The 19,661-nt window shown below is 43.5% G+C and overlaps 1 protein-coding gene across 4 annotated transcripts in view; it reads left to right on the forward strand.

Annotated features, from left to right (window-relative positions):
* Positions 1–19,661, forward strand: part of L3MBTL3 (L3MBTL histone methyl-lysine binding protein 3) — a 172,660-nt gene that overhangs the window by 30,170 nt on the left and 122,829 nt on the right. For all 4 annotated transcript variants that reach the window (XR_012655534.1, XM_075063942.1, XM_075063943.1 and 1 more), the window contains 4 exons: positions 4,451–4,562; positions 14,215–14,374; positions 15,432–15,570; positions 18,427–18,511. Coding sequence is in view for 3 of the 4 variants with exons in the window: in XM_075063942.1 (XP_074920043.1) it covers positions 4,451–4,562; positions 14,215–14,374; positions 15,432–15,570; positions 18,427–18,511 (496 nt within the window). In the remaining variant the exon portion in view is untranslated. The remainder of the gene's footprint in view (positions 1–4,450; positions 4,563–14,214; positions 14,375–15,431; positions 15,571–18,426; positions 18,512–19,661) is intronic.

Raw genomic sequence — 19,661 nt, forward strand, 5'->3', positions numbered from 1 at the left:
GACAGTCATGCAAGCCAAAGTCCTGATTTATCTGCAGAAAGGGATACCATGTGCAGTGATGGCAAAAACTTTCTCACGCAGCCCTTTCACTTTACCTGAAGGAATCTCCTTGAGGGGTGAAACAGTAATCCAGGTTCCATCCCCATTTAGTCCTAGTCTCCTTTGTTGAAACTGCCAAATAGTGTTAACTGTGGTGTTAGTTATGTCGTTCACCTGTCCACTGGTCTGATACTGCCAGCTCCGTTCATGTAGGTCACTAAGAGGCTTTTAAATGTTAGCAACTTTTGGATGCTGCTGTTTTGGTTGCTTCTAATTAGTGACGTGACACATTTTGTTCATGGTTGTTTAACTCTATGGAAACTTTGAAAGTGATTTTTTTAATCAAAACCTTAATTTTTGCACTGCAGATGTTATTGAAGGTATGCTCATAATTGTTGGACTGAACATTTCTCTCTCTCAAGAGCACTCTTTTTGCGATGGGGGGGCTAGGGGAAAAATCTGTATACAGAATTACTTGGACTTTGCAAACAGATGTGACTAAAACAAAGTAAGTTTAAATTTAGGCCTACCAACCTTGATCGTGTCCCCTTTTAAATATGAAAAACTCTATTCAGGCTTCCTGGATGGGATTTTTAAAAGCACTTGGCTCTGGCCTATCTGTGCTCCTAGTGAAGCCAATGGGAGTTTTACTATTGGCTCCGGTGGGAGACGAGTTAAACCAATGTTAAGTGCTTCAGAGAATCCTTCTCTTGGGCTAGTACAGTCTGTGTGCATACTTAGGAACACTCACTTGTACAGAACTTCCATTTTAGTTAAGATATTCTCGAACTTCAAAAATGTGCTGCTCAGGACACATGTAATTCTAAAAAGTTTGGTTAATTTTTCCTTTCTCCTTACATTGTGCTTCCCCCAAATTTTTGCACGGTCTTGTGCCTCCTTGTTTTCGCTGAACCATTAGCTGAAATACAAAAAGGTCACAATAGGGACTGTTCTTTATTGTTACATTTCAAACCCAGTGGGAACCAAGAGATAAAGGAAACCCTGTGAGGAACCCCTTTTATTGGAAGCTTTGCTGCCTGCTTTCTAGATCAAGGAGGTTTGTTTAAGCACTGAAATTTTTATATGTATAGCTGAAGTGTTCAGATTTCACCATCACTCAAATTCCTTTTTGTCATCCTTTCCATGGTAGATATTAGCTTGGACTTCCTACTGGCAACTCTTATTCTGTGGGGACCCAGGGGAGAGAGTGGGCCTGAGTCCTTCTCTCACCCCCTGCAGGAAAGGGAGCAGGGACTGCCAAAGCTCCCGAGTCAGGGTGGAAGCCCTAACATATGACTAGTGGACTTTGTTTCTGTTTCTGTGTTGACTTCCTTTATTCTTCCCTGGTGGAGTAGGCAGAGAGAGATGACAGGCCCCATCACAGGGCTCTTAGGACCTTGGAGATGAGGCTCTCTGTTACTCTGTAAGGGGAGAGACTCCGATGACCCGGCTGGAGCTGTAAAGAGAAACCAAGTATTATAGGACACATTTCAGAACTGATAGGAAAAGGGGAATTGAGGAAATGCAGCCATTTTCAAATGCTTGGCTGCAAGTGGATGCGATAAAGGACAAGAGGCAGGACGACAGACACCACAAGCTCAATCTGTTTAGCTTAACCAACAGAAGATTGGGGGTGATGTGATCATCATCTATAAGTACCTACATGGGGAACAAAACTTAGATAATGGGGTTTTCAGTCTAGCAGACAGGTATAACATGATCCAAGGCCGGAAGATGAAGCGAGACAAATTCAAACTGGAAATAAGGTACACGTTTTAACAGTGAGGGGTATTAACTATTGGAACAATTTACCAAGGTTTATGGTGGGTTCTCCATCACTTGCATTTTTAAAATCAAGGTGGGATTTTTTTTTTTAAAAGACATGCTCTAGTTTAAACAGGAATTCCGTTAGGGAAGTCCAATGGCCTGTGTTATACAGGAGGTTGGATTAGGTGATTACAGTGGACCCTTCCGCCCTTATGATGTATGAAACTCAATGTTTGCTGACTTGCTGCAGTCCCACTTAAAGAATCAGCTCTGTCCAGCAAGGAATATGCTAATACCACCACCAGGTAATAATATATCTTGTGAATTCTACTCAGAAATTGTTTTCACAGGTGGTGGTCTTAGAAAAAATGAAGTCATTGCAGCATAGAGACGTGTGTAAAGTATGCAATACCAGTTTGAGTGACATCCTGGCTCCACTGAAGTCAATAGACATTTAGCCATTGTCTTCAGTGGAGCCAGCATTTCATCTCAAGTTTATTAGCAACTTTGAGGAAAGATGTTATATAAACAAGCGCAAAGTATTTTTATGATTTGGGCGAAATCTGTATGGTACTGTGAATCTCCAGCTCCTGTTGAAGCCAGCAAGGTAGATTTTCAAAGGCCCAGTTAAGTGTCTAAGTGTCATCATTTGCACCTTTGAAAATCTTCCCCGATGGAGTTTCTCATGTGGAACCTGTTGAAGGCTTTGGCACAGAAGCAGAAATATAATAATGAATTTGTTTATATACCAGAGTGGGAAGGCTAGAAGCTAGAACTTCAGGGGATGTTACAGGTATTCAGCACCTCTGAGGCTTCAGCCCTCAGCCTTTTATTGTTAATGCAAAATTAGTAGGGTGATACTGCGAAGGGTTGAGTGGGAGTTGAGAGCATTCAGAACTTCAGAGACTCATAGTCATCATTATCTTCAGTCTTCCCACTCTGTCATATTTACAACGAAAAGAGTTGGATAAATAATATCTGTCCAGAAAAAAACAGTCTGATCATACTCTGATGTTGTATTCAGATAACTTTATTAGCTGTGCTCATCACCTTTCAGCATTTGTTGCCGCTCTGGGGAAGAAAGGCTAGTATGTGAATGGTAAAGACAGATCTACTAGTCTTCGGTTTTTTCATGTCTGAATGTAAACATTGGCAATGTTGCCTGCTTATCATAATTCTGTTGCTCTCACAATTCTGTTATGAGACACATGATATTTTTCTTAAAGTCCGAGCTTGTGGAGTCATGTGGTTATGTGAGAATCTCTTGTCATCTTAAAAAAATTAGTTTATTGCCCTCATGGTTGCAGAGGAAAGCTTGAAAGCACAAACCCTAAAGGCTCAAAAATCAGAAGGCAAATAAAAAGAACCCAGCATTTATTATTTCTTAAAATCTCGTCATTTTTTTGGGACTTGACTCATGATTTTTGAGTGTTGGGGTTAGCAGGATTGCGTTGATGAAACCTAGTGATGTTAATACCAAGTAAACAATCATGTTTCTGGCTGGCTGCTCTAGAAGCTCACAAGCGAGGACAGGATACTAGGAGCGTACTTCTGCGCAGTGCCCCAGTACAAGGAGCTGAATACTCCATTTTGGAGTCTCCTGAGGCACAAAAATACACTAAAGAATGTGAGTAGTAGATCAGGCCAGGGTGGCAAAGGTGGGTGGGTGGGTAGGTGGAAGTATGCTCCACCTCCCACTCCTTCACCCAAAAGAGTGCTGCAGTGGGTGTGCCTCTTCTCCATGCCACGGAGCTTTGTGTGGGGATTCTGAGGCGTAGTTCATCCTGGAGATCTCTCTGGGGAACCTCAGTACCAGCACCTATAAGGTGTGATTGAACTCTAGGTGACTTGCATCCATTCAGCTAAAACAGAAGATCATTCTGCTCTTAGTTACACCTGTGCAACCCATTGGACCTACTGACTTATTTATTAACTGGAAAGCTGAACATTAGTCTTATCTGCTAGCACTGCCGTTGTTACGGCATTTGGAGGATGCTTTGTTACTGGAGGCAGGATGGACATAAATCACAGTGATCTAGTACAAGCACAGTATGTGGGATATTGCTAAGCCTTATTCCTGGCTGATGGTTATATTACATATAGTAGGTAATTAGACAGTTCATAAATTGCTTTGAGGTGTTTGCTTACATGTAATTTGCATTGGAGAAACGCTCAGCTTTTGGTTGGTGCTGAAATTATAATATTCTGTGAAATACTTCGTATTTTCTTGATCACTTTCAGACCTTTGACAAAAATGCTTGGTGGTAGAACATTGGTTTACTGCCAGTGAAGGGAGATTAAAAAAAGCAGAATAAGTTAATTTTCCTTGAGATTTTTGCTATTGATTTTTTTTGTTTTGTTTAAGATACATACTATTCTGTATGTATTTGTAAATGGTGTGTGTGAGTATGTACATACATAAAAGTTAAATTAAACATTTTTCTATAACACCATGTACATTGTGTTTTCGAGAAATAATAAATACACTTTCCCTGTTGCTAGGGGATTAGCAGTATCACTGAACACTCAGATAATACAATGAAGGGCACCATTATAAGAAACTAAAAGGATAGAAGAACAATCTTTGAGGGAGCATCAGTCAATTTTTTTTAGCATTTCATCCCATTTTTCTTTGTTTTATCAGTTCAGAGTGAATGAGTTCGGTGCCCTGGAAGTCATCACAGATGAAACAGAGATGGAAAGTGTTAAAAAGGCCACTGCTACCACAACCTGGATGGTGCCAACTGCTCAAGAAGGTCAGAAAGAAACTATTTAATTTTTGTATGTTATAGTTGTTGTTTTTCTAATGTAAGTGTTCCATAAAAAGTTGCCAAAAGCTTTAAAACTGCTTAGTTGCTTTTCCTCTAACAACTTCTGTACACACCTCATGAAAAAACTGAGGGGATGTTATTAATTACTTGCGTGTGAATGGGTGTCAAAATGTCTTTTAAATTAGAAAGAAGCACAACATTTCACACTTCTATTATTAAACATCTGGAAGCAATAATTTTAGAGAACTGCAGCTGTATCCTTCATAATAGACACTTTTATCAAAGTTTAGAACTACATTTTTTTAATCTGATCTATCCTGTTATTTTTTAACTAAGATACCCTAATTGCTTAATCTGTTCGAATTCATCAACATTCTTCACTTTGTTGTTCTTGCTGAGGCTAATTCTCAAAAAGAAAAGAAGGATTTTACCTATTGTCTATAGTTAACTTCAGCCCAAAATAGTGTAAACTGCAAAACAGTTGTTACAGGATATTGTTTATTAGTTGCTCAAACAACTTAACCACTGGAGGATTATATCTGCAATATCTTTGTTACTGCTAACTCTACCACAGTGAACTATTGGGACTGCTTGCAAAAATTTTCGGAGTAATAACATTCAGAGGTTTACATGGGCATTTAACTGCATGGGCAAGAGGGTTAGACAGAATTTTATGTGGAAATTAAAATATTGGCTAAAAGAAAATATACATTTTCATCCATGGGAAGATGTACCACATAGTCACAGATGCTCGGTATTATTTTTGAACACATTGAACATGGGGTCAATAGGTAGCACTGAAAATAATATCCCAACAACTAACATGGTTTCTTGCACCCATCATTTTTTTGCCCTTGCAGATGGTACATTTTACCAGGATTCTTTTTCCGTTTTAAATTAAATACATAATTATTTTTAGCATTTGTGGAAAATGCCAGATTAACAGAATGAACTGTCAGTAGCTATCCACCAAACAGCACAAGCAATATTGCTGAAAACTTTGCTATGCTGCCCCGCTAATACATCTTCCCCTTGACCTGGAGAGACCCTTTCTAGGGGTGAAAAAGTAGTTCTTCAAGTGATTGCTTATGTCAATTCCAATTAAATGTGCACGTGGTGTGTGCATGGCAACCAGAAGGTTTTTTCCCTAACAGTACCCATTGGGTGAATTCAGGAGCCCCCTGGAGTCGTGCCCCTGGAGGTGTGCCTCCATGGTGCCAAATATAGGGCCCTGCTTACCCGCTGCCACCTCAGTTCCTTCTTACTGCCTGTGATGGTTAGCCGGAACGCTTGTTCTCTCTTCGACAAGCGTCTCTTTCTTTGCAGTCTTCAGACTTTTCCTGTAAATAGTTAGATAATAGTTAGTAGTTAATGTATAGATTTCTATAAGATATTGTTTGGGGGTACCCCCCCCCCGCTCTCCCTTCCCCCCAAACTGAGGCATGGCTCGGTCCCCGGGGTTTAAACCCTGCACAGCGTGTGACAAACCTCTGCCTAGGAGTGACCCCCAGACTTCTTACCTAAAGTGCCTGGGGGATAAATTCCCGAAAGGAATGTTGCAAAATCTGCAGGGGATTTTGCCCCAGAACCCAAAAGGAGAGGGATCAGTGACTGAAGATTCTCCTTATGGAGGCTGCCATCACCACTTGGATCCAGAGTCAGCCAGGACAACGCCGAGCACCTTGGCATCAGTGCATAGTGCCCAGTCGTTACAAAAGGTTTCGGCACTGAGGAAGGACTCAGATAGAGACCCTTGGCACTGACAGAGTTCTCCATGCAAGGCAGTGGGAGGCACCGTTCCCAGTCTATGGTACCCCACGAATAAAAAAAGAGACCTGACAGGGCATTCATCCACGCCCAGACAGGCACGGAAGGAAGCTGAGACCCGCATTGGGCCACGTAAGCATGGCACCGCCTAGTCAGGCTCTGTCAACTCCTATTCCACCAGGGGACCAGTCGAATCTGGGCCCCCAAGACTCCCCTCTCCAGGAAGGTCGTGAGCAAGCACTGGAGTTACCATCCATGCCAGACACTTTTGAGGTGGCCAGAGAGCTCATTGCCTTCACGTCACTACCTTCTCCGCCTAGGCGAGACAGGGCACCGAGCTTCGCTTCAGCAGCACTCATGAGACCTTTGGTGCCATCCCAGGGCAAGCCAGCCATGGTACTGTGCTGATCACCATCCCCTCAGCACCGGTCCTTTCTGCTAGTGGACAGGTAGAGGAGCTGCACTGGTCCTCAAGTTCCCGGCTCCGCTCCCCAGCACCAGTGGGCACTGCTCTCTCATGGTCCTCCTTCAGCGAGTCCTCTGAGTCAGAAGTGGAGTCCTGCAGATCTAAGCAAAGCCAACACGGGTCGTGTAGACACTCTGTGTCAGATAAGGAAATGCAGCAATTCCACCAGTGCTTTGGCCTGGGCAAAGGCAGGCTCCGACCCAGTAGCCTTTCTGGACCCCCTGTGTATTCCACCAAAGCTGGGGTCCTATTCCAGGAGGTCTGCATTGGTGGCCTTGGTATCTCACGTGCCTCCCACGCCTCCCTCAGTGCAGGACCAGCTGACCCATGCCGCATCAGTCACGGCGCTGGAAGACCCTTTACCATGTGACCCCTTCGGTGCTGAGGGCAGAGGTCAAGACCTAGTCCTAGCTAGGGCCTTGTCCTTGTTCTCACCAGAAGAGGTGGTGGCAGGAACTTCCATGATAATAGGGTACTCCAGCAGCTACTGAGTAGAGTGGCCTAGGACCTGGGGATCCAGGTTAAGGAGGTCGCAGAGACATCGGATCCTATGGTGGATATCTTAGCCCCCTCTGGTCCCTCTCGGATTGCCCTGCCACTCATAAAGGCTATTCAAGAGACCACTAAGATGTTGTCACACCCCCGCCTCCTTACCACTGACGGCGAAGAAGACCAAATAGAAGTGTTTCAGTCCCTTTAAGGGACTGGAACCTTTATTTCCCCAATCCCCATGCCGGACTCCCTAGCTGTAGTGGCGGCAAATAAGTGGGAGCACCAGGGACATCAGGGCCCATCCCCAAAAAAACGGGAGGCAAAGAAGCTGGACCTCTTTGGGAGGAAAATTTACACTACTGGGGATCTCCAGCTCCGAATCTCAAATCACCAGGCAGTCCTAGGCAGATATAATTTTAACTCCTGCATGGCTATGGCAAAATTTATAGAGCTTCTGCCAGAAGACTCTAGGGTAGAGTTTTCCTCATTGGTAGAAGAGGGCAAGCTGGTGGCCAGGGCGTTGCTCCTGACTGGGGGTGGCCATGAGGAGGGACTCCTGGTTGCAGGCTTCAGGGCTCCCATGTGAGGTCCAACAGACCATCCAGGACCTCCTATTTGAGGGCTCGACCCTCTTCTCGGAGAAGACAGACTCGAGGCTTCATAGTCTCAAGGATTCAAGAGCCACCCTCAAGTCTCTTGGCCTGTGCACTTTGGCTACACCACGGACGCACTTAAAGCTGCAATCCATGCCTTGATTCTATCACTTGCAGAACAGGCAGGACTTTTCTAGGAGGCATAGCAGAAATAATAGAAGCAGGCCTCCCCCTTCGTCGGCTCTGGGCAGGCAAAACAGTCCTCAGGCGAAAAGCAGAGCTTGGTGCTGCCCAGGAGCAACACATGAGTCCAAACTCTGGATTCATTAATCCCTATCTTCTCATGCTGACTATCCCATTTCTACTCTTCATGGGCATGAATTACATCATATCTCTGGGTGATCTGCATGGTAGAAAGGGGATCCTCCCTCTTTCCCTTCAACCCTCCTTCTCCATTCCTCTTCAGAGACCCCTTTCACAGAAGACTTCTCATGCAGGAGATGCACATGCTCCCAACTGTGGGGGCAGTGGAAGAGGTCCCTCAGGAGCTGAAGGGCAGGGATTTCTTTTCCCCCCCAGTATTCCCTAATACTGAAAGTCAAAGATGGCCTCAGGCCCATCCTAGACCTGCTAGACCTCAACAGGTTCATAAAGAAGTTGAAGTTGAAGTTCCATACAGTCTTTCTGGCCTCCATTATCCCTTCCCAGGATCCGGGAGACTGGTACACTGCCCTCAACTTGAAGGATGTTTATTTTCATATTTCAATAACACTGTCCCATGGAAGGTACCTCAGGTTCGTGGTGAATCACAGTCACGGTCAGTTCACAGTCCTTTTGGCCTGTCCGCGGCACCTCGAGTGTTTACCAAGCGCATGACAGTCGTAGCTGCGTTCTTATGCAAGTACCAGGTGCATATGTTCCCATATCTAGATGACTGGCTGATCAAAGGTTGCTCCAAGGCACAAGTGGAGGTTTATGTGAGCCTCATAAGAGCAACTTTAGAAGACCTAGGCCTTTTACTGAATGTACAGAAGTCAACCCTATCCCCGTTCAGCAGATAGAATTAATAGGGGCGGTGTTGGACTGAACATAGACAAGGGCGTGCCTCCCAGAGTCACATTTCCAGACCCTGTACGACGACATATTAGGTCTCAGGCAGTTCCCTACCACCACAGCAAGGAATTGCCTAAACAACTTGGCCACTTGGCCGCTTGTACCTTTGTAGTACAGCACGCCATACTGAAACTTCGGCCTCTTCAGGCATGGCTAGCCTCGGTGTACCAAACAATTTGGGACGGTCTAGACAAGATTGTCACTCTCCCCTGGCTGGTTCTCGAGTCTCTCCTATGGTGACTCGATCCACAAGTGAGGTGTGTTGGTGTTCCCTTCTCCAGGCCCCAGCCATCTCTTTTGCTGGTGATGGATGCTTCAGCGAGGGGTTGGGGAGCGCACGTGAGGGACCTCAGGCCCTCTAGTCCCAGTTGGATCTCTTACTTCATATCAGTGTCAGAGAGCTGATGGCAGTCTGTTTGGCATGCCAGATGTTTCAAGTTCACTTGGAGGGGAGATATGTATCTGTCATGCAGACAGTATAACAGCGATGTTTATATAAAACAGACATGGGGGAGCATGCTCCTCTCCCTTGTGCCAGCAAGCCCTCAAACTGTGGAACTTTAGCATAGCTCACTCAATACACCTGGATGTGTCTTATCTCCCCAGAGTTCAGAACAAGTTGGCAGACTATCTCAGCAGGTCCTTTCACTGCCACAAATGGTCCATCCACCCATATGTTGCGAATACCATCTTCCAATGGTGGGGATTTCCCCAGATAGACTTGTTCGCCATGCGACGCAACAGGACATGCCTACAGTTCTGCTCCTTCCTGAATCACAGCCCGGGCTCCATCACGAACATGTTCCTACTTCCTTGGAGGGGACACTTCCTGTACTCTCGTTCACAAGGTACTGCTCAAGGTTCAAAGGGACGAAGCCTCAGTGATATTGATAGCTCCAGCCTGGTCCCGTCAGCACTGGTACACATCTCTCCTGGAAATGTCCATGGAAAACACAATTGCCTTACCGCTGCTCCAAGACTTGATAACTCAGGATCACAGCCGCCTGCAGCACCCAAACGTCTAATCTCTTCACCTCATGGCGTGGAAGCTCCATGTCTAAACCCAGTGGAGCTGGCTTGTTTGGGTCCAGTCAGGGAAGTCCTCCTTGGCAGTAGGAAACTGTCCACTAGGGCTACCTGCCTAGCAGAATGGAAAAGAGTCACAATTTGGTCTTTGCAATATCTCCTATCTCCCAGCGCTCTCGTCAATACCCATAATATTGGACTACCTCCTCCACTTAAAGCGGCAAGGGCTTTCTGTGTCATAAGTAAAAATCCACTTGGCTGCCATTTCTGCCTTCCATCCAGGAGTGGAGGGCCCATTGGTCTTTGCCAATCCAATAGTTGGTCATTTTCTTAAAGGTGTCAACAGACCATATCCTCACATGCAATGGCTGGTCCTTGCCTGGGACCTTAACCTGGTTCTTTCCAGGCTAATGGGGCCACCCTTTGAACTGCTTGCAACATGTACTCTGCTTTACCTCTCATATAAAGTGACATTCTTGGTAGCGATAACTTCTGCCAGGAGGATATCTGAGCTCAAGGCTCTAACATCTGAGCTTCCTTACACTATGTTTTCTAAGGAAAAGGTTCAGCTTAGACTACATCCGACCTTTGTCCCTAAAGTTATCTCCATGTTTCATGTTAACCAGAATATCTTTCTTCCAGTTTTCTACTATGAGCTGCATGCAAGCAGCAGGGAGCAAAAACTTCATTCACTGGACATTCGCCGGGCATTAGCCTTCTATATCAAACAGACAAAACCATTTAGAAAGTCTGTTCAGCTATTTGTTGCAGTAGCAGACAGAATGAAAGGGCTTCCTGTCTCCTCTCAAAGAATCTCGACATAGATTACTTCCTGTATCTGGGCATGCTACGATCTGGCGAAAATACCTACCCCTCCACTCCAGCGCACTCCACGAGGACACAGGCATCGTCTGCAGCCTTCCTGGCCCAGGTTCTGACCCAGGAAATGTGCAGAGCTATGATGTAGTCCTCAGTCCACACCTTTGCCTCTCATGACATCATTACCCAGCAGGCTGGAGATGATGCAGCCTTTGGCAGAGCAGTGCTACATTCAGCGAACCTTTGAGCTCAGACCCCACCTCCAAATTTAGGCTTGGTAATTACCTACTTGGAATTGACATGAGCAATCACTCAAAGAAAAAAGATGGTTACCTACCTCTTGTAACTGTTGTTCTTCGAGATGTGTTGCTCATGTCCATTCCAATACCCAGCCGCCAACCCCGCTGTTGGAGCAAACGGGCAAGAAGGAACTGAGGTGGCAGTGAGTAGGCAGAGCCCTGTTTTCAGCACCGTGGAGGCATGACTCCAGTGGGCGCCTGAACCGGCCCAATGAGTACTGCTGGGGGAAAACCTTCAGGTTGCCATGCACGTGGCATGCACACATCTAATTGGAATGGACATAGTAACTCATCTCGAAGAACAACAGTTATGAGAGGTAGGTAACCATCTTTTCAGCCTGTTTAGTCCTTGACCTCTCTCCTGAGGCTGCCAACTACTATTATTGCTATTAGCCCTTGTAATTGGTGTGATTTTGTTTGATGGATATCTCTTCAGTGTCTATAAGGAACTGAACTGAGAGCATCTGTTCATGGACCATAAATAAGGCTATGTTTTAGTCACAGGTATTTTTAGTACAAGTCATGGACAGGTCATGGGCAGTAAACAAAAATTCATGGCCTGTGACCATGACTTTTACTATATACTTCTAACTAAAACTTGTGTCTTGGAGAGCCACAGGTGTTCTGAAGGCAGGTGGTGGCCTGGGACCTCTCTTGGTGCTGGGGGGGAGAGTTGGTGAGGCTGGCAGGTTCCCTACCTGGCTCCGTGTATCCCTGCAGCACGTAGGGGGAGGGAAGACCAGGGGGCTTTGTGTGCTGCCCCCGCCATGAACTCCGGCTCTGCAGCTCCCATTAGCTGGGAGCTGCAGCCAATGGAAGCTGCAGAGGCGATGCCTGTGGCTGGGGGCAGAGCCTCCTGGCCCCTCCATCTAGGAGCTACAGGGACATGCCATCTGTTTCTGGGAAGCGCCCCCCCCCCCCGTAAGTGCTGCCCTGCAGCCCAACCCCCTGTTCCAGCCCTGAGCCCCCTCCCACATCCAAACTGCCCCAGTAGCGGCTGGTGCTGCTGGCCCAAGGGCTGCCTGATCTGCTTGGGCAGACCCAGAGCCAGCTGCACCAGCTGCTGCAGAAGGTCGTGGAAGGTCATGGAATCCGTGACCTCCGTGACAGACACGCAGCCTTAACCATAAGTCATGAAGCAAATTGGTAACAACTTTCAATCCGTATTGACTTGTAGAAAGTTCATTTCTGTGATGTGGAGGTGAGAGACTTATCATCATAGTATAAATAGTATGCCATATGTTGTGAAGTAGATTCTGTACCCCCTCACAGCTGTGTGATCACAGTTTTGTAATATCAAATGTACACCATCGTGCCTTGCAATATGGTTAACCTGAAACAAATTCTTGCTAGTCAAATCAAATATTTTCAATGCTTTGTATTGTATTACATCCTCATTACAAATGTATGGTTATGTCTTACATTATACCAGATTAGTTTGGTGGAGTATAAAGATATGCTTACCTCCCCTGCCCATTTAGACCTGCATGACTGGGGGAAGAAATGTCACTTAACATTGAGCTGCGTAAGGCAGCACACCATCCCGGTAGAGATGAAGAGATATCTAGATCCAGGGTTTCATTTGATTGTCCTTTAAAGGAGTGTTCAATGTTCAAGCAGAAGGAATTGTTTGTCTTTGACTTGGAATTTGCCTTTTAAAAGAAGTAAATGGGTTACAAATAAATCATTTTTAGTTTCCATCAGATAGGTTTCTATTATTAAGAAGTTCCCCTCAGTTCTTTTTGAAGCTTCATCTTACCCATAAGTGTAGGCTGCCATGTCCACTCCGAGCCTAGACGTTTGGTGTCTAGGCTTATAGATGGCTGAATACCTGAATCTAATGTTGGAAAATGTAGTTGTCCTAATCCAGAGTGATAAGAGGGAAAATATGTATATTTTTTTCTCGTAGACTGCAGAAGTAGTTACATACAATCTTTTGGAGAAAAGACTGTAATAGATGAATACCTTGTAGCCTAGGATTTTAGTTACAGAAATGAGTGTGTGTTTGTTAAAAGAAAACTTCACCAAATTTCCTTTTCACAGTTGGCAGTAGTCCCACTAGGTCAGGAATGAGGCATGCTGGCAAGGCGGCATGGGAAAGTCTGCACAGCTACTGCCTAGGCTGTACCTGATCCTTGGATAAAGGACCTCAGTCTCAGTGCAGCTAATGCAACATCTTTCAGCAGCACTAAATTCACACTAAAAAAGATCAACTAAATATTGGCATGTGTCATTATGTTAATGTTCTCTTGTGAGGGGGGGTTTCCCTACCCAGGTTGTGAAAGGCCAATTATCTAGCCTTGGGTGCACTTGGTGGGTGGGCCAGACCTAATTAGAAATAAAGTGCAGCTGGGGGAGCCCATTTTTAGAGAGAGGACATGGAAGAAAGGAGGTGGGATGTGCCTGAGAGGGAGAAAGGGAAAAAGCCCGGATAGGTTTCTCCAAAGATGAGCTGGGAGCCTGTCTCAGACAGAGCCCTAACAAGCTATATCCTGAGTAAGGGGAGGAATGTGCCAGCCCCTGCATTGGGGGATTGATCGAACTAGGGAGCAACAACAGAGGTAATGTTGCGTTGAGGTGACTGCCCGCAGAGCCCACCAGGATGAAGGTTTGGTTTGTATACATTTTTATTGGACTTTGATAAAGGTGTGTCTGGCCCCAAAAGGGACTGGGTCTGGCTGGAAGGCTGGGACACCCCTATGGCCAGAGTAGGCCAAAAGAAGGGTGGGGTGGAACTGAGGCATAAGTTGCTACAGCCAGTGAGGAGTGGGTGTACTGGGGCGGGAGCTTTGCCACACCTCTCTGTTCCATTGATAACAGAAGTATAAGGTTAATGGGCATTTATCTTTTGTTGAATGCTAAAACCTGTGTTACTTTTGAAAGCCAGCCCTTTGGAGTGAGGAACAGTGACCCATCATAAATGGTAGCTATTGATTCTACAGCTAATGGTAGTGACATAAGTAGAACCTTCACTTTGCTTGGCAAGGTCTGTTGTATGGTTTGAAATGTCTTACTTTTTGTACTGTAGCTTGGAGAAATTATTTTTTTCTTTCACTGTGCAGCCTTTTCAGAAAAGACTGGGATTCCCCTGAAGTTGAAGGACGCTACAAAAGTGGATGGGCTTATTTTCTGTGAAAACTGTTACCACGATGGTACCACAGAAGAGTTTGTTTCTGAAGGAAAATTTTGCAGCCAGAAATGTGCACATCACATCAAAAACAAGTAGGTGCTACTATAAAGCATACACTCAAGGAATTTGACATAAACGCAGGTTGACGAGAGAGAGTATTGGGATAAAACAGTAGTGAGGTCAGGTGGGGTGAGAATGAGGCAACCCAATCTCTGATTTTTCTGACATTTAATTCTCAGTTATTCATATCTACTTACAATGTTGTCCCAGATATCTGTAAATATGAGAGCTCGAGTCTTGTGTAATGCAAGTGTTGAAGACTTTGTTAGTTCCACAGAAAATACTGTCTTTTACTATTGAACATAAACAGTGAAGAACTCATCTCTAGTCTGCATGAGTCAGTGTCAGACTCGCACAATGTTTCATAATCACTAGAATTAGGATACTCAGCAATTAGATGGTTGGTGTGGTTAGTTAATTATATTTCAGTGCAAAAGCTACATTATGTATGACAAACTCCAACCTGTGACAGTTCCTCAGTTCTTTCCTTTGCACTAACGCAGCTCATCACATCACAAAAGAATATTTCTGATTACATGCTCATTGTGAATTGTACATTTCACTAGGGCAATTTGACATCTATGTTCTAAAGCATTTTTCCTCATTTTTAAGTAATTGCTTCAAAGCTGTCTGTTTGTGGTTGCTTGACTGACAATTTATGCCGTTACATATCAGCTTATTCCAATTGGATTTGTCAGTCATAATAATTACTAGTTTCTTCCTTTTTTTAAACTGCCCTGCAGTCTTAAGCATTTCAAAAGAATTGCTTCTTTATGAGTTTTGATGCCAGGCGGGAAAGACAAATTGTTTTAAACATGCAGAATCTGTTCAGCGTAGGCTGACAGCTTTCCTTTTGCAATTACAGTTGTATGTCTTCTGTGTTAACTTTTTTGATAGCTGTCATTTTCAGTAGTAGCTCTAAGAATATATTTTGAATGATACCCAGGGACCTACAAACACTTGGCTTTTCTTATCATTCCCTATCATTAGGGGAAGTTGCCTTTTCCTAATTCTTCCATTTAAGTTAATGGAAGCAAGAGTTGAATTGTTGTAGGTTCTTATGTCATCTTGTTTTTTTTCTCATGACAGAGAACCAAAGGAGGATAAAGATGGTGTGGAATGTAATGAGGAAGATGATTCTAAAGGGACTAGGAAAAGAAAAACAAAATTACCTTTGAAAGATGAGTGCAAAGAAGATGGAGAAGACAAGAAAGAGAAGGATGAAACTGTTAGTATGCTTCATAAAACCGGTCCTGCAGATAGCTTCAGCAGGAGTTTTGTCTTACATAGGGGAGCATTTAGCCTAATTTGGTTAACCAGTGTGCACTTTTATAGCATCATAGTGGGACTTGCAACATCTCAGCTGGGCACCTGTTTCTGATGTTTCAATTTTTATGTTCTTTCTAGAGTGCATTGCACTCTGGGGTGCATAGATCCAGCACAGCCAAAATTTCAGTTGAATAATAGATTCCTCAGTTATAAATTTAACTATGCATAATTAGCAACTGAGCTATCACATTTCTGTTGTCCCTCTTTCCCCCTTTTTTAGAAAGAAACAAAACAAGGAAATTAAATGAATGGAAAGTGCTTAAGACAGTGTTGTTGTTGGAACATTAAGCATAGAAAAATAAGGAAATTAGAATATACAGTTTCTACAACAATCTTTACTTGCATTGCACTTAAACTGATGCATGGAAGTTAATAGCTTGTTTGCAAGAGAATCATATTACAATTATGGGAAACATAACTTTGATTTTCTTGTTTTTTGTTTTTTTTTTATTAAATGCAAAAACTATGCAAGAATATTGTTCTGATGTTTGTCTTTTCATTTAACAGGATTTTCTTTGACCCAATTGTGACTAGTTTTTATTTTCATCATTATATGAGATGGCGAAGGTGAATCTCAGACAGTTTTTTGGTTGTTTTTAGAGTACTGGCTTATGGCTAGCAATGAACTGCACCTCCATAGAAAATTATGCAGATATTAAAGTCTAGTAGCAACTCCTGGGTGAAAAAGATTAGAAATTTGGCCAAAATCATCCCTCATGTAATATATCAGGGATGAATTTGGCTCATTGTGTCCAGGAAATGATCCAGATAATTTAAAAAAAGTTCTACAGAAAGCCACAGTTTGTGAAATTGTATTTAGTGTAGATAAAGAAATAACCAGTATGTTAATTTACAGAGTTCGCTGACCTAGTCTCTCTCTTTTGATCTCTTCAAAATGAACATATTTTTGCTTAAAGACATAGCAGTTTTTCACATTTCTTTGATTGCCTTGTCACTTCCTTAATTTGCATCATGTCACCATCTTCTTAGTAGTCTCATTCTTTGACCTATTTTAGCTATGCTTTAATACTGCCTTTGGTTTCTAGATACTCGATCTGCATTGTTGTGGTGCAGTTCTTACTGTGCTCTGTTGCTGATGTTTCCAGGCATGAGTAAAATAACTCCCACAGTTTTCTGGCCTTCAGGAGAGCACATGAGTCTCTGCTAGGGTTATGCCTGCTTGCTCTGTAATAGAAATTTGTCAGGCTCTGGTTTATAGTGACAGTTGTTACTTTATAATTATTTGCTGACATTTAGGAGAAACATTTCTTCTATGCTTGACATATCTTTTTTTGATACCAACACAATTATTTATGTCTGATACATAAGAAATAGAATGTAAAAGGTGTGTGTGTGGGGGGGAGGTGATTTTTGCCTTTGCCCAGGGTACCACATGTCCTGTAGCTGATTATAAACCTCCAGCTAGCTACCTCTTTACATGTGCATTTTCTTAAGTCTGTTGGATGTACATGCCAGGAACTGTCACTGATCTAACCTTGTGCATTATGAAACGTTGTTTGGAGCATTTATGGTCGTAGTAAAAATGAAAATTATATAAAATGTAATATAAAGTAGTAGAACAGCCGTCATAAGCATAGTATGTCATGTGGTCTACTATTTGATGCTGTCTTATTTATGTTAATATATGTTATGATTTGGAGGTAAATTTTGTGTCCCTTTTAGAGTTAAAGTTCTTCTTACTTACAACCATTCTGCTAATGACAATCAAGAAAATCTTTATACTCTTGCTATAGAAGAGGGAGAGACTTGGAGTTATGGAATAGTCAGAGGCAGAAATTGCTTGGATTATGGGAATGAAATATGGAATTGTCCATATGACATTCTTATGGGCAAAACTTGAGGCGGCTTCATTGCCTTCCTACTGCAGCAATCTCTCAAATGAATCCATGAACTATGTGGGGCGTTAGCAAAACTATTGATGCACAAATAACGTGTAAAAAAGAGCTGTGTCAGTTTACATTTGATAAGGAACTTGGAGGGGAAAAAGTAGGTGGACAGATGGACAAGGCTAATATTGTTAGAGGAAGAACTTTTATTTTATTTTATTTTATTTTTGAAGAGGTGAGAACAGTGGAAAATGCCAGTTGACTCCAGCTCAATCAACCTCTGAAGAGTCTGTGATCTGGAATCTCCACAGCTCAGACAGTGATAACTGGTTTTAAAGACAGGTTTCAGAGTAGCAGCTGTGTTAGTCTGTATCCACAAAAAGAACAGGAGTACTTGTGGCACCTTAGAGACTAACAAATTTATTTCAGCATAATCTTCCGTGGGCTACAGCCCACTTCATCAGATGCATAGAATGGAACACACAGACAGAAGATATGTATACATACAGAGAACATGAAAAGGTGGAAGTTGCCATATCGACTGTAAGAGGCCAATCAGTTGAGGTGAGCTATGCATCCGAAGAAGTGTGCTGTAGCCCACGAAAGCTTATGCTGAAATAAATTTGTTAGTCTCTAAGGTACCACAAGTACCCCTGTTGGTTTTAAAGGGTTTGAGTTCCAGATGTGAAGCTTCCTTTGAATTGTCCATTGCTCCTAGAGTGTTTGCTGGGACTATTCCTTTATTTTATTTTTTTATTTACCATTAGAAATTTACAGCTTGAAGTTTGATATTATAGAGCAACAACAATAACTTTTTAAAAAAACCTAAAAACAATGGATATTTTCTTTTAGCTTGAATTGGCTACAAAACTAATAAAATTATTAAATTCCTAAATTTTGTAATCTAGGAGGAGAAGCATGAAGGGAGGATACTGAGAGTCTCTCAGAGAGCCAGAAGAAAAAGAAAAGGTGATATGGCCATTTTAAAGCAACGTAAGTTGAAATATGTGTGTGTAGGGCGGGGGCCGGGTTCAGAAGCATCATTTGTTTATGTATGCAGCAAGGGGAGATTGTGTATTGTCTATTGAGAACTGATTTTTATAGCACTGGATTTATAGTCTCTAATTCTTCATTTAAATTCTTTATAACAATTATGATATTTTTAGTGGATTAAAGGTAACCTTGAGGAGAGTAGCTAACACTCAGAGTCTGATTCTCTTTTACGCTAAGGGTATGTCTACACTGCAATGTAAGCCCAGGTTTAGTGGGACTTGAGTCCGCTGACCCGTGTTAGGGCACCCTGGGCTTGAACGTCTGTGTTGTATTTTAGCCCTGTGTTTCTAACCCGTGCTCAAACCTAGCGCTCTGACACCTACACCGCAGTGCACAAACTTGATTCAAAGTAACCATGTCACAGAGTTCCTAGCACCCGCTCCCCTGTGAGAGAGGCCGTTCTAGCCCTCGGACTGTGGTGCACCGTGGGAAAACTTCACTGCCTGCCCTGGAGATTATTAAGAAGCAGCTTGCTTTGAAAAAATCTTGATCAGCTTGCTCTCCATTGCAGGGGCCTTTCTGATAGTGTCCTTGCAAATCAGTGATCAGAAGAGAACGGGTTAACGCTGACTTGAGCTGGGTGGATTGCAGATTGTTGGGATAGAGAGGATTAAGGAAGTTGTCCCATGGAGTTGTGAGATACTTCTGATTGACTCCCAGGACCCGAGTCAAGCAGAGCTGTGTCTACGCTGCAAAGCAATAAGGTCCTGGCTTAACTCGAGCTCAGACCCTCCAGCCCTTCAGTGTCCTGGGACCCTGGGTCCAAGCCCTTGGCTAGTGCAATTGCGGCATAGATGCAAGGGAAGCTAGGCTTGAGCCTGAGCTCAGGCGCGGGCTTACGTTGCCATGTAGACATAACCCAAGACCTCTTTACATGACTTCGGCAACGTGAAGGTTCTTGTAGCAGGCATCAATGTAATGCATTTTAAGGCTCTTTCGTGCTGCCTAAGTGATGTAAAGGGGCCTTAGTGTAAATGAGAAGCAGACCTGTTGATTTGCTGGATAAATAGGATTGCTCTTTTCACTTTTACAGTTGTTCCAGGATGTGCATTTAGCAGAAGTAATGGTTTACTTTTGCATATTCTGGGAG

This window comes from Chelonoidis abingdonii, chromosome 3 (genome assembly GCF_003597395.2).
Source record: "Chelonoidis abingdonii isolate Lonesome George chromosome 3, CheloAbing_2.0, whole genome shotgun sequence".
NCBI lineage: Eukaryota > Metazoa > Chordata > Testudines > Testudinidae > Chelonoidis > Chelonoidis abingdonii.